At 47.0% G+C, this 15,434-nt stretch overlaps 1 protein-coding gene across 1 annotated transcript in view; it reads right to left on the minus strand.

Annotated features, from left to right (window-relative positions):
- The window catches only part of LOC130490877 (vomeronasal type-2 receptor 26-like), a 51,602-nt gene extending 40,145 nt beyond the window's left edge, over positions 1 to 11,457 (minus strand). Inside the window, exons 1-2 of the mRNA XM_056864681.1 lie at positions 11,452 to 11,457; positions 11,241 to 11,366 (exon numbers count right to left, since the gene is read on the minus strand). Of these exons, the coding sequence (XP_056720659.1) occupies positions 11,241 to 11,366; positions 11,452 to 11,457 (132 nt within the window). The remainder of the gene's footprint in view (positions 1 to 11,240; positions 11,367 to 11,451) is intronic.
- Between the last annotated feature and the right edge of the window lie 3,977 nt (positions 11,458 to 15,434).

Here is a 15,434-nt window from a genome sequence, read left to right on the forward strand (position 1 = left end):
ATCTTCACCAAACCTGGGGGTTCTTGCAAGGAGAGTCCCTGCAAGCTATCCTGAAATTTGGGGGGGCTCTGCGTCAAAAAATGCCCCCCAGAGCTGATTTCTTTCAGGAAACCTGAAAATAAACTGAATTCCCATATTTACCATTATGGGAATTCGGCTTATTTCGGGTTCCCCCCCCAAAAAAAAATTGGGCCCAATAAACCCAAACCCCAATTTTACCGGATTTTTTTTTTTGCACACCCCTATGTTTTGGCAATTGGGCTCTATGGCACTGAAGTCCCTCCCCTCCCCAAACCCCGCCCTCCTCAAGCTCCACCGCAAAAACCTCCCACCAGTGGTGAAGAGGGGCCTGGCAAACCTAGCTGCCACCTGAGAATGAAGTAGCATTGCCCAAATGCAGAATTAGGGACAGTGGGCTGCAGTCAGGCTCAAAATTCCCTTCATGGTGTCAGTGCTCTCAGTGGAAAAGAATGTTCCTGGCTCCCCTTCCCCTACTGCAGCCATGGGAACCTCTGGTGGGAGGTTTTGGGGGCAGAGCTGGGGCAGGAATCATGCGTGGCCATGCCAACATGATTACGTCACTTTCAGTTTACACCCGGAAGCGCCACATCGCCTGGAGATCAGTTGTAAAAGTGGGAGGTCTCCAGCCACCACCTGGAGGTTGGCAACCCTATCTCCCACCCCCATCAGATTTTAGATTCGGAGTTCCTCAGGGCAGGGCAATGCTGGCGTCAGCAGTGGACAGAGTGGGGCAGATGCCAAGGCCCTAGGGTTGCCAACCTCCAGGTGGTGGCTGGAGATCTCCCGCTATTACAACTGATCTCCAGGCGACAGAGATCAGTTCCCCTGGAGAAAATGGCCGCTTTGGCAATTGGACTCTATGGCATTGAAGTCCCTCCCCTCTCACAACCCTGTCATCCTCTAGGTATTTCCCAACCCAGAGCTGGCAACCTACAAGGCCCACCCCTGTTGTGAAATAATTGTTTTTTTTCTCACAATGCAAACTTCACACCACAGTAAAGTGGGAAATAGCAATTTTATTGCTTTATGGTTATGAGTGCTAAGCTCTCACCAAAGTGCTGAGGGACAGTTTGCCTACTCTAGATTGACTGACTCAATAAAGGAAGCCAAGGCCCTCCATTTGCAAGACCCGAGCAAGGCTGTTAATGATAAGACAACAGGACGTTTTGGAGGACATTGATTCATAGGATTGCTGTGACTTGGAAGCGACTTGACAGCATTTTCACAGACAATGACACACACCCTCTCTTTGTTAATAGCAAATCAGCGGACATGAAGCCTATTTTTTTAGAAGAAAAATGAATACTTTTATTTGCATGTAGCCTTAGGCCATTACAAACATGTCAACATTATCACATACACATAATAAAAGGAAAATACTAAGTTAAAAACTGCTAGATTGATAATAAATATACATAATAAAACTAGGGTAAATTGATGCATACACAACAATAATAGCTAAAAATTGCAGCGGTGTCCCAACCGGCCAATGAGACCTTGCAACCATTAAAATCAATGAAGGATCAACTCTCTTAGCAACCGTATTGGACTGCATAATTTATTTCTGTCACAGATTCAATAAGAAAAGTCTTGCAAGCATTGTGTTAGGCAGGGTGACAGAAAAGTATGGATTGTTGGTGTCTAATATTTGTGGCTAATATTGTGATATTGGCCATAATGGAAGGGGTGTAGTTGGAGCGTGTCCTGAGGAGGGTGACCAGAATGGTCAAAGGTCTGGAATCCATGCCCTATGAGGAGAGACTTAGGGAGTTGGGTTTGTTTAGTCTGGAGAAGAGAAGGTTAAGGGGTGACATGATAGCCATGTTTAAATATTTGAAGGGATGTCATGTTGATGAGGGAACTAGCTTGCTCTCTGTTGCTCCAGAGACTAGGACACGGAGTAATGGATTTAAACTAAGAGAAAAGCGATTCCACCTAAACATTAGGAAGAACTTTCTGACGAAGAAGGGCGGTTCGATGGGGGAATGCGCTGCCTCGGAGGGTGGTGGAGTCCCCGTCTTTGGAGGTCTTTAAGCAGAGGCTGGATGGCCATCTGTCTGGAGTGGTTTGATTGTGGGATCCTGCATGGCAGGGGGTTGAACTGGATGGCCCTTGTGGTCTCTTCCAGCCTTGTGAACTTGTGAACTTGGCCATACCTAAAGGGAAAGTGGGTCAATTTATACTCTATTGCCCATAGGGTTGCCAGCTCCAGGTTGGGAAATACCTGGAGATTTTGGGGGCAGAGCCTGAGCTCCTTCAACCTAAACAGCTCCTAAACAGCTCCTTCAACCTAAACAGAGCCTGAGCTCCTTCAACCTAAACAGCTCCTTCAACCTAAACATACCGAGCTTCTTCAACCTTTCCTCATAGGACTTGGTCTCCAGACCCCTCACCAACTTCATTGCACTCCTCTGGACACGTTCCAGCTTGTCTACATCCTTCTTAAATTGAGGTGCCCAAAACTGAACACAATATCTCGAGACCTCAGACTATCTCAACTGGTTTGTACCTCAGAGAGGGTCTATTTTGGAGTAAAAGTGGATGTTCAGTGGCCAACCAGTCTTGTACCTGACATTGCTATGGTTCCAAGGCCAGCTGTGCAAATAGGATTGCCAACCTCCAGGTACTATCTGGAGATCTCCTGCTATTATAACTGATCTCCAGCCGACAGAGATCAGTTCACCTGGAGAAAATGGCTGCTTTAGCAATTGGACACTATTGCATTGAAGTCCCTCCCCAAACCCCTGCCCTCCTCAGGCTCTGCCCCAAAAACCTCCTGCTGGTGGCAAAGAGGGACCTGGCAAACCTACATGCAAAGGTACAACAGGTGCCTGCTTTGAAATTCGCCCACAGTGCAATTAAGCAGCTGAGGCAAATGTGAAGGCATGCAAAGTTTTTTTTTTAATCTTTCTCCCCTTCCCTCTGCCAACCATCTGTTGAAACTTTGCTGCTGCTTCCACAAATAGAGAAGGGCTGAGGAGGGAGCATTTTTAACTCTTAGAGGAATACTTAAGTTATTTTGGGCTGCCTCCTGTTCTGTCGCTTACCATACTGTTTTTAGCTCTTTTAATTTGCCAAATTCTTTGCAATTTTTACTGTTTGCATTTAGTCATGGAAACAGCCCAATGGAAGAGGCTGAAGTTCTTCTTTCACACAAAGAGGAGCCCTGGCGGAGAAAGAGCGAGTTGTCCAAGGCCTCCCCCTTGAGGCTTTGGTGGACGGGGACCTCCCCAGCTGTGCGTTCTGTTCCCTGACCACACTAGAGAAAGATGTGTTAGCCTGTTGTTAGGGTTGCTAACCTCTACATGATGAGAGATAAAGCAAAAACCTTGTGCTTAAGTAGGAAGTTTAAACAAATGACAACAAGCACTGGTGGCACACAACTTATATAATAATATAAGTACAATCCCATACAATATGTAACAATGTACAAAAAATCCCGAAGGTCTGTAAGATTTCAACAGAATTTATAATGTTGCGCCAATTGGCAAAGAGACTCCAGTAGAAACAAAGAAAAAGCGAGCTCCAAGAGGTAAGTGGAAAACCCGGACGGGAATTGCATGGCGCGAAATACAGAACTGTGTGTCAGCGCAAACAATGAAACAAGTTCATCAATATGAGCCGCAGTTGTAAAGTAATTTACTTCATCGCTTTTTCTTTGTTTCTACTGGAGCCGCTTCGCCAATTGGCGCAACATTGTAAATTCTGTTGAAATCTTACAGACCTTCGGGATTTTTTGTACATTGTTACATATTGTATGGGATTGTACTTATATTATTATATAAATTGTGTGCCATCAATGCTTGTTGTCATTTGTTTAAACCTCTACGTGATGGCTGAAGATCTCCTGGAATTGCTACTGATCTCCAGTCTACAGAGATCAGTTCCCCTGGAGCAATGGCTGCTTTGGCGGGTGAACTCTATGGTATTATATCCTTCTGAGGTCATCCCCCCCCCCACAAACCTCACCCTTCCCAGCTCCACCCCCAAATCCCCAGGAACTTTTCAACTTGGCAACCATACCTGTTTCAGTGAACACAACAAACTAACATGTCATGTGTTATAAGCTTTCATGAGCTGGAGCCCGTTTTGTGCTACTGCCTGGATCAAGAATTTGGTAACAGGGCAATGATTGCCATCTGAGAGCCACAGCCTGACCCATTCATTTCTACATTTCTTCCTTGGTATGGTTGCCAGCCTGCCAACCTTCAGGTAGGGCCTAGAGATTTCCCGGGATTACGATTGATCGCCAGACTACAGAAATCAGTTCCCCTGGAGAAACTGGTGCTTTGGATGATGGACTTTATAGCATTATACCCTGCTCAAGGTTGACTCAACCTTCCATCCTCCCGAGGTCGATAAAATGAGTACCCAGCTTACTGGGGGTAAAGTGTAGATGACTGGGAAGGCAATGGCAAACCAGCCTGTAAACACAGTCTGCCTTAGGGATGAGTAGCCTAACGGGTTGCCAATCTCCTGGACTGGTCATGGCAACCCTGGCAGATGTGTGCAGCAGCCTCTCCAGACCAAGCGGCAAGCCTGTGCCACCATGGAAAGGACTCCTCTTCATCCTGCAAAACCGGCAGTCAAAGAGCAGCAGCCAAAGTAGTCCCTCCAGCGAACCAGAGGGCATCCATGTTCCTCTGTATCCTGCTCCAGTGAAAGCCATATTGCAGGGAATACATCCAGGCATGTAGCCTGCACCAACACCCCCCCCCCTTGCAACATTGGACTAGTTCAGCAAAGCCATTCAGCAGACATTGAGATAACAATGACTCGCTCTTCAGCAACGATCTCGCACCTTTTGTTTCAAGCCATTAAGCCAATCAGTGAGACTCCTGACTTCTCCTGGGGTTGCACAAGCCATTGGAATCAGAATAGATTTCCAAATTCTCCTCACCCCACCCAGGTAGCAGACCATTAAGGTCTTTTGTCACCCTTTTGTCACCTGGGAACCTAGCAGGGTTAATCCAATCATCCTGCCCCCAGAGAAACAGTATAACTGGGGTAGCCCATACCCATAACCTGACCTTAGGGCTTCCCATTTCATACAGCCTGCCACTCTGCCGGAGTGAGCAGCCATGCTAGAGTACGCAGGGGGGCTACCCCTGCCCTCTATTTATTCCCCATGGCCCCCCCCCCATTTATTCATCTTGATCCTATGGAACTCTGGACTACAGGAAGGTATCGTATATTCCCGTAAAAATATTCCTACCTGCCTTACGGCACATGTCTCTGTACTCCTCTCTCTTATTTCTTAGATTTCTCTGTATGTGTGTATGCATCATTGATTTGAATGAAAAAGACATAAACACTATTTAATTCGGAATCCTTTGTCTCTGTCTTTATTCAAGGTCTCATTAAATGGATTCTGGTATAGCTGAGTGCATCCCGCTTTATAAATACATAGTTACAAATTGCTCAAGCTAATTTCCCCATATTTGGCAAGCAATAAAATACTGGTACCCTAGGATGCAGGTTGATAAGAAAATCAGCAAGTTTTTTAGTAATAAACTCTTGAGCCAATGCACCATGTATAACGGTGCATATAACCTGCATAATCTCTCCTGTTGGATCTCTTGACAGTCTTCTATAGGAGGTATTGTCCCCTAACAATCGTTCCACCTCACTCACATACATTTCCTGGTCCATTATAACCGTTGCCCTGCCCTTACCTGTGAAGGAGTTTACTTGTAAACAGACAGGCTTCCATTTCACCTTGAAGTCTTTTACTAATTGTTCTTCAAAAAGGGTCATTTACATTATCAAATGTGCATGTAATTTAATCTATATAGGAAAGACATCACGGTCCCTTAAATATAGGATTGGGGAGAATCGCTCCCGCATATGGAACCAGAATTTAGAGGCGCCCATGGTCTCACATTTCATTGAAAAGGGACATAAAGACACAGATTTGCAGTTTTTTGCCATATGGCAATTACACAATGATGTCTATACAGATGTAGAGAGGGTGATCTGCCAACAGGAGGCGCGATTTATCCATATGTTCAACTCGGTTCAGCCTTTTGGATTAAACTCTTCCCTGGACCTTACCTGTTGTTTATAATTTGGAATAGATCATGAGTTATTGCTGTATCTGAAATAAAAGATACCAAACATTAGCTGTATTGCACAAGAACACTAGGATTGTATAAATTATTAGGAGCCCTTTATAGTAAGAGTGATAAGTTTTTCAGAATACTTACCTGATATTGAAAAACTGAATGTAGGCACTTGATGCTTACTCTGTGATCCTTATAATAAGGGATAAGCTTGTTAGTAGTCATAGGTCTTCTCTAGACCTTATCTGTTTTATAATTTGGTATAGATTATAAGTAATTGCTGTATCTGAGAAAAAATATATCAAACATTAACTGTATTGCACAAAAACACTAGGATTGTATAAATGTTTAGGAGCCTTATATAGTAAGAGTGATAAGTTTTTCAGAATACTTACCTGATATTGAAAAAACTGAATGTAAGCACCTGGTACTTACTCTGTGATCCTTATAATAAGGTATATGCTTGTTAGCAGTTATAGGTGCCTACAAGGCTGACAGATTTGGATGTGTGAACCACAAAATGGAGGTCGGGTAAGATTAATGAGGAATTATAATATGAAATTAAATTTTAATGTTTAGAAATATTTTCATAACTGTGATGTTGTATAATTGTAATGTTGTGTTTTAGATGTAGAAATTATTAATCTGATGAAGCAATCACCAGCGAAACAAAGCTTAAACCGGTGGCTTGTCATATTGTTGACATAACTTCTGGCTGTGATTTTTACCACGGTGCTTGCTGCACACGGACAACGATACAGCCTTGAGAAAGAGAGAAAGAGACATTATTGGTCAGCCGCCATCAGCTGACTACGGAGGAGCCCAGTGCTTATACAACACAGAGGATCGCAGCAAGTGAATGTGTTGCTGTAGAGACTTGTGTGACTCTGATGAACAGTAATTCGATCCTGTCTCTTTATAGTTATTTGATAAGCTTGTGTTAGTTGTAATATTACAAGGTTACTTTGTTTATAATGATGATTCTGTGAACTGGAAGTACTTGTCTATGTGAGCATAAGAAAAATATTTATAAAAATAACAAAAAAAATTTTTGTGGCTGGGTGTTGAATCACCTGGAGGTTGGCAGCCTTAGTCAGTAATGACCTGGTGCTTGCACAGGGGACCACCTTTACCTATCTAACAGTATAGTGGCTGGGCTTTGAACCAACCACAAAAGCAGCAGAATCAAGCCAGCCACAGGCAAAGGGAAGGACCATGATGTACTCAGGTCTCTACATATGCAGAGAAATAATACAATGAAAATTAATTGAAAGAACCCTCCCCCCTCATAAGATGGGCTGAATATGCTCAAGGAGCACCACATCTTGAGAGCAGCTAATAGTCAATGTATAAAAAAGGAAGAGGGGGGAATGAGCCTATTAAAAACTCTGAGAGCTTACTGAATTGTGGAGGGGAGAAGGTGAGAACTTTCTCCCCCTCCCATAATTCCACATGAACCCTTCGTTTATCAATACATCTAGTATAAAAGGGGGAGCTCATGCCAAGCATGAAGGTAGAAAAACCAGGCCATCTATAGATAAGGTAAGTTTCTACATACTCAGGAGACTCCATGCGTATGCAGGAAAATATGGCTACTCAAATGAACCAAAGTGAAATTGCAATGTTGTACAGTGGTTAGAGCAGCAGATTAAGATCTGGGAGATCCAGGTTCAAGTCTCTACTTGGCCATGGAAATCTTATGGGTGACCTTGGGCTTAATCATTCTCTCAGCCTAACCTATCTCACAAAGTTGTTGTAAGTATTAAAATGAGAAGGGAGACTCATGTATGTTGCCCTGAGCTCCTTGAAGGAAGGAGAGGAGGAAAACCTAATAGATAGGGAAAAATAGAGGGTGATGGGGAAATTGAACTGTTCAAGCCCTTAAGAATTTATAGAATTCCTGGAGGATTCTAGGAAGAACCTTCTTCAACAGTCTGATGTATCGTGAATACGCTCACTGCACCGACAAGACTGAGAACAGTCATGAGCCAGCTAAATGGCTATGGTTTCTATTGCTTCATCAAATGCTGGGTTCTTTGGGGAGCAGTGCCTGGGAAGGGTTGAATTTGGGGAGGATGTCATGTGACTTCCAGGTGATGATCTAGGCTGCCTTCCCTAGTCTCTATGGTCTTTATCACAGAGACCAGGGGAAATTCCTAGAGCATCACTATGTGGAGGCAATTTTTTCTCCCACTCCTCAGTTACTCAGGGGTAGGAAATTGGAGCTGGGGGTGGTAATTCCTCACTCCAGGCTGGTAAATGGGAGACCACTATAAGGGAAGGTTGAGGTTTATGGTGAAACTGGCCAGTACAAGACCATGTGAGTTTATAGTATTGTAGTCAGGAGAATTTCCTGGTAATTTATCCACCGCCATCCTGTGATTCCTTGTCACTCCTCAACTTCTTATTTAACATATGTCAAAATGCTGGTGTTATTCAAATCCCACCCCATCATCCAATGTCTTGTGATCTTATTTTGCAATTCAGGGAACCATCTCTGTTGCATAAATCTGGTCCACAAAAGAAACAATAACAAAAAATGTAGATGGGGTAACAGAATTAGAAGGAGGAAAATTATATGCTCCGTATAAAATATTTATATCCAAATACAAACCTTAAAAAAGTCACAGTTACCATAGCAACTCAACTTGGTTCATCATTACCATGGTAATTAATTCTGAGGCTTTTTTATAAAGAACCCCAATGGTAACTTTAACCTAGAGAAAGATGAGAAAAATATTTAAAATGTTGTAAGACTCCCAGTCTGGTCCATAAAATCCTGCCCTACACATGGTGGGATAAATATTGTTCGTATCAACAATACCACTTCTTAAAACGCATTATATTTAAATACATTTGACATTCATGTCCTCACCATATAAGTAAAATTTTGAGACAATTAGCTTAAGATAAATTTACCATCCATCAAACAGAAGCTGGGGGGGGGGGTTTGGGTTGCCCATGCCCAGATTGACAACTAGCGGTGGACGACTGGCTGTCAGGGTGCCAGGCAGGCAAAGCCCACTGGGAACAGGACATCTCCCACCCCCGGTGGGCACATGGCAATCCTGCTAGGGATTCAAAGAAGCAGGGATGGCTTTGGTCTCCTCCTCCTCTTCCTCCAGCTCCCACAGCAACCTGCGCAGGCATTCCGCTCAGGAATGCACTGTTAGACTTAAGAATCTTTTCTATCTCCTTCATGGCTGCCCTTCCCAGTCTCAATTTCCTTCAGATTTCTTGTTTCAGTCTCCCTTTTGGTTGATGATGGAGCCAAGGAATAGAAAATATTGAACAAAATAGCAATGGTAACATGGACATATGAGTCCTTTAGTATAGGAGCCAGTCAAGATCGCGGTCCAATATATAACTAAAGATTATGTCTATCTGAAGAAGGTTGAGCGAAACAAGTAGGGTTGTCGATTCGGTTTGTCCCGAACCGAAAAGCAGCTGAATTTCCCCCGATTCGGCGGTTTTCAGTTCAGATGGAACCGAATTCAGAAAAAGGCGGGAAAACAACGAGCCGAATTCGGGGCGCACCAAATAAATTCGGCAAATTCAGGGGCTCAGAATCAGCAGCATAACCGTCAGTTAGTAAGCAGCATTCTCCCGCGGCCAATGGTGGCCAAGCTGGGTCTTCTCCTGGCCAATCAGAGCAGGGATTCTCACTTTTGAAATGGCCAGGAGTAGAGTTTAAAAACTCCCATCCCTCCCCTCCTGTCCCGACTGTATTCATTGTCTTCCAATTTGGTGGCGGTACTGCTGAGAGATCTGATTCCCAACTGGGCCGAGCTGCTGGTGCTCACCGGAATAGGACTGGATTTACTTCTCCTCAGTGCTCCTGCTGGAAGACATCCACACAGTTTGATTTTGGGGGTTTTTCTCTATACCTTTTCTCCTGTGTGTGTGGGGGGGGGAGCAGAGTCTGTGGGTGTGGGGGAGCAGTTTCTGTGGGTGGGGGGGAAGCCAAAGGGGGCTTTCGCCAGTTCTGCCAAGGGGTGTGTGCCCACATACCTCTGCGGGAGTGTGTTCTGCTTTTAAAGTTTTTAAGTTTAAAGTTGAATCTGTGCAGCTGCTAGCGAGTCTCTCTCCGCTTGGCACCCAGGCCGCGCCTCCTCCTCCTTGGTTTTTTTCCCGTTTGGGGTTGAGCCAAGCAGTACTGGTTTGAGGGGGTCTTCGCCCATTCTGCAGAGGGTGTGTGCCCACTCGCCTCTGCAAGTGTGCTGTGCTGTGCTTTTGTTTTTTGTCCCTAGCCTGGGGTTGAGTGTGACGGTGCGGCTTGCTTGAGTCTCTCCTCAGCGCCGCTTGGCACCCGCGCCTCCTCCTCCTTGGTTTTTTCCCCATTTGGGGCCAAGCCGTACTGGTTTGAGAGGGGGGTTCGCCTGATCTGCCTGGGGGTGTGTGCCCGCTCGTGTCTCTCTCTCCCTGGTTTAAGGGGGGGTTCAGTTGTGTGTCCTCAGGTTTTCCCTCATTCATAAGATCAGTTAGGTGGCGTCTGGCCTAGGGCCCTCACATTTAAACCCTCACTGTAGGGCCGGTCAGCTTCTCAAAAACTAGGCTCAGCTAGGTCTTTAAAAGGACAAGGGATCTTTACTTTTAAGTAGATTACAACTAGGTAAAATGGTTGTTGGGTAGCCCCTAGCCTGTCTTGTGGACGGCTGCTGCCAGTAGATGTAGTCAAAGGTGAGGGAAGAGTGTCCATCTTTGCAGAGAGAACACTTCTCCTGGTTGCTGAGGGAACCATTGTTGGAGTGCAGAATTAGATAGGGTTTAACTTATCCCAGGCTCCCAGCCATTACTTCACCCTTTTAAAAAGATTTGGAAATCCATCTCCAGGGTTAAACCCAGACAGGTCTGTAGACTAGGTTCCCCAGGTACCGAACCAAACAAATCAGCAGGTGTTTAAGTTAGGTTAGGTTAGGGGCGGGCCTATTGTTAACAGTTAGTTATCTTGGGGGAGGGTACGTAAAAAGTTCTCAGCTCAGGGACTGATCCTACTCCAGGACAGCTAGCTAGTCAGTTAAACTTCCCCACAGTATGGGTAGCCAGAGTTTGGCCCAGGGGAACAATGAGTGGCAGGGGTGCAGGTAAGAGGGGCCCCGTGGGGAAAGCGAAGCAGAAAACTAGAGGGGGGAGGGGAGGGGGAGGGCTTTGACTCACCCCCAACCTGGGCAGGAAGTAGCTCCAGAGGCGCCCTCCAAGATCTAGCAGCGGATGCTCTTTCCCGAGGGGGCCAGTCGAGGAAAAGACCTCCATCATCTCTTGACCTCCGCACTCCAGAACCATCTGCAGAAACACCACAACGCAGTGCTTCTTCAGGGGGAGAGACAGGCTGGTTCTTCATTGGCCAAGGGGCCAGGAGCCAGCACACCGCCATCGCCTGGTGCTCCCCATGCAGCGGCTCTGGTAGAAAAGGGATGCCAAACTACTCTTACCGAGATGTTTGGTGAGGGTGGCGTCTGTAGGGCACCAAGAGGTGGGGTTAGGGCAGCGACGAGAATGGTGACTCGTTTCATCGGCGAGGTGATTGCCATGGACGGTGAACCCTATCGTCTAGTGGAGAAGGTTGCCTTCCGGAGGCTGATCCACTACCTGCCGCCCTGGTGCAAGTTCCCAGCTCGCTCCACGATGGCACAATCCATTGTGCCCTCGTTGTACAGGGCTGCCAGGGCATATGTGAAGGCACAGCTGTCCTGCGCTGCCGGGAGGACTGTGCACTTCACATCTGACCTGTGGACCAGCCAGCATGTGCAGCACGGGTTCCTCTCCCTCACCGTGCACTGATGGCAAACCGACAACCTCGTGGGTGGGGGTGGGGGAGCAGTGCTAGGCAGGCTATGCTCCACGAGCAGGAGTTCGCAGAGGTGCACACGGCAACCAACATCGCCACCGCCCTGAGGGCACAGTTAGAGTCCTGGGTAGGCAGGGATGTCACCAAGGGCTTCATGGTGATGGGCGGCGGCACAAACATCAGGGCGGCAGCAGCTGCATTGAGCCTGGAGGAATGGATTTACTGTGCGGCCCACCTTCTCCACCTCGTGGTCAAGGATGCCCTGGGGCTGGGCTCCCAAGTAGAGTCCAGGCTGGATGCCGAGACCCGTGAGTTCTGGTATCTCATCATGAAATGCCGGCAGCTTGCGAGTCACTTCTCTCGCAGTTCGAAGGGCAACTACGCACTGCATGAGAGGCAGGCCCGAGAAGGAGTGCCCGAGCACCGTGTGAAGGGAGACGTCAACATGCGCTGGAACTCTGTCACCATGAAGCCCTTGGTAACATCCCTCCTGTGGCCACAGGCTTCGAGGCCAGGGCAATCTCCCTAAAAGTATGCAGGACAAAACTCCTGGGGTACCTCAGCACCCTGAATGCCAGCCCACGCACCTCGAGGTAGCAGAGGAGGAGGTGCATTTCCTCTTTGCACCACCTTCTTCTCAAGGCCATTTTCCCTGAGTGAGCTCTCTTAAATGCCCGGGGGCTCATGGGAGCAGGAGGACGGGGGCACGGGGTGTCAGAATCACGCATGACTGTGTTTTTAAATGGCTTTATTCCAATGGGCAGGTGGGGCGAACCCCTTCCGGGCCCCATAACTTCAGACCCCCTGACCCAATCTGCACAAAGCTTGAGGGTTCTTGCAAGAAGGGTCCCCTCAAGCTACTCTGAAAGTGTGGGACCTCCACCTCCAAAAATGCCCACCCCGGAGCAGGCGCGCATGGCCTCTTGGGAGCAGGAGGACGGGACGCGACGGGAGCTTGGGGGAGCTCGGGGGAGCTTGGGGGCAGGGGCAAGGTCCTAATCAGCTCTCTTACCAGTTGCTTCCATTGGAGCTGACACAAGAAAATCAGTCCGAGGGGGCGTGGGAGCGATTTGCATGGGCTGGCAAAGCATGATGGTTATAATACAGAGGCTCATGGTTCATAAAACCTTTGGTTATAATTTCTTTTTATTTCTAGGTGCTTATATGGCCGTCCTTATTTTAGTTCCCAAGAACATACAACACACGTGCTAGAAAGAAAACAGTTTGAGGGTGACTTTTAGTTGGAAGTTGGCCGGTGCTCAGGGCTATGCTGGTTCCACTAGGGTTCAAGATGGAGGGAGCGCTCCCGGGTGGCGTATCCGTACAGCCACCCGAGGACGTGTGCCTATCAGCAGGTTCTCTCAATCTGCTGACTGCCCTAGGCTTGCCCAGGTTTCGGGTGTGCCATCCCGTTAGGGATAAAATATGGGGAGGAGCCCTGTGCTCCGGAGGGGGATCCATCTCAAGGTCCCCTTCCTTTTAACCTGAGGTCTCCCCGCCAATGGGGGGACCTCTCCCTTATTTGTACAAAGATAGAACACCCTTAAACATCAGAAAATAAATACATGGACATGTTTGCATGGAGGGTCTCATTTTTAAAGAGACAGAGCTGATTTCTAAGTCTCCTGGCTCTGCCACAGAGGGGTTGGTGTATGCAAACTGCCGGTTCCTAAGCATGCTGGGATAATTGTACCTTTAAGCGTTCTGAGCGGTGCTCAGAGCACGGCTTTGCGACTTGACAGGTAGGAGAGATAAGAGAGACAGGGTTTTTTTTAACCTGCTGTGGAGCAGGATGTTTGGGGGAGATGAAGGGGCAACCATATTATGCAAAAGGGTCCTGCCGAAGGCTCCAGTGTCTGCAAGCTCCACGCTACATTCTGACCCAGCCAACTGGCATGGGTCCAAGGGAGCAGGATGACTGTCTGAAACCTCAGCGATCCAAGGGCAGTGGAGTCCCACCTTCGCACAAATGCCACAAGGCTGTCCTGATGGCCCATGTTCTCTCAGGCTGTACAAAAGCCTGCTGAAATCTCCCACCCTAATTTTTCCCAGGGGGTTGGCCAATAACAACCCCTCCTATGAAGGTTAAAGAATAGAAACATTAAAATGATAAATGCATATAAAGAGAAGCATCAGAAATAATCACACACACACACACAGGGGTCATTTGCGTAAGGGGGGCTTCCCTCCACCATGACAAAAGGAGCAGGGCAGAAAATACTCTGGGGCCATTTTTGCATGGTCTATTTTGATGCTCGCTCAAAACTGTTTTTTGAATTGTGACTTAAACAATGCATTTGGCCGGTCCTGAGACTTCTGACTCCCGAGTCCGATGCAAAAGGGGAAATTCCACCCCCCTGCTCCTTATGCATAGCTAGCACACCTCTGTCCCTTTCCATGGTTTGCAAACTCCCAAGGTCACGTCAAGTGTTGCTTTGCATGGTTTTGCAAACTCCGAGTCCAAACGGTCTATTTATTTCTATTCATTCCAATGGGCGGAGGGGGGACCCCTTCCGGGCCCCATAACTTGGGACCCCCTGCCCCAATCATCACCAAACGTGGGGTTTCTTGCAAGAAGGGTACCCTCAAGCTACACTGAAAGTTTGGGGCCTCTACCTCCAAAAAGCACCCCCCCCCGAAGCCACGGAAAGCCATGAATGTGTTTGTAATGGCTTTATTGAAATTGGCAGATTGGGGGAACCCCTTCCGGGCCCCATATCTCAGGGGCCCCTGACCCAATCTTAACAAAACTTGGGGGTTCTTGCAAGAAGGGTCCCCTCAAGCTACTCTGAAAGTTTGGGACCTCTACCTCCAAACATGCCCCCCCTGGAGCCGCGGAAAGGCCCAAATGTGTTTTTAATGGCTTTAAACGGCTGAATTTCCCCCCGAATTCCGAATCTCGTGCCGAATTGCACAGATCCGAATTGGGGGAGTTTGGACTTCGGCATTTCCCAAATCAAAATGGGCTGAATTTTGCCGAATCCGAATTTTACCGAATTTTTTTCAACAGCCCTAGAAACAAGATATACTGGAATCTTGTCAATTTCAATAGCTTGGATTGGGACCTTCGACTGCAGTTTTCTACATGCCAAGCATCCCCGCCATTATTCCTTAGTGATCTTAACTTCAATCACTTGGATTGGGACCTCCGGCTGCAGTTTTCATGAGCCATAAATCCCCTCCATTATTCTGTTGTGATCCAAGACATCTTCACTTTAAGCCATGGTTAGGAACGGACTGAAAGAATCTATCTGTTGCTATTTTGAGTCCTTTGCATCAGAAGCCCCCACGGCATAATTTACATCTGTTAACATTGGGCACTTCGGTTCTCAGCAATCCTCTGGAACGGAACTTTCATCAGCGTTTTACAGTTACCAACACTAAGCTTATTCCTACCTCCAGCAAAACTGGTTTCTTACCTTCCAGGGGACACTCTTGTTAATATTTTGCAATAATTTTGGCATGTATTGTGTTTGCTTACCATTTTCTGCCAGCCTCCACCTTTTATAAGATCAGGCATTGCACACTTATTTCGAATGCTCATACTGTTTTGTATTGGATTG

This window comes from Euleptes europaea, chromosome 18, assembly GCF_029931775.1.
Source record: "Euleptes europaea isolate rEulEur1 chromosome 18, rEulEur1.hap1, whole genome shotgun sequence".
Classification (NCBI taxonomy): domain Eukaryota; kingdom Metazoa; phylum Chordata; class Lepidosauria; order Squamata; family Sphaerodactylidae; genus Euleptes; species Euleptes europaea.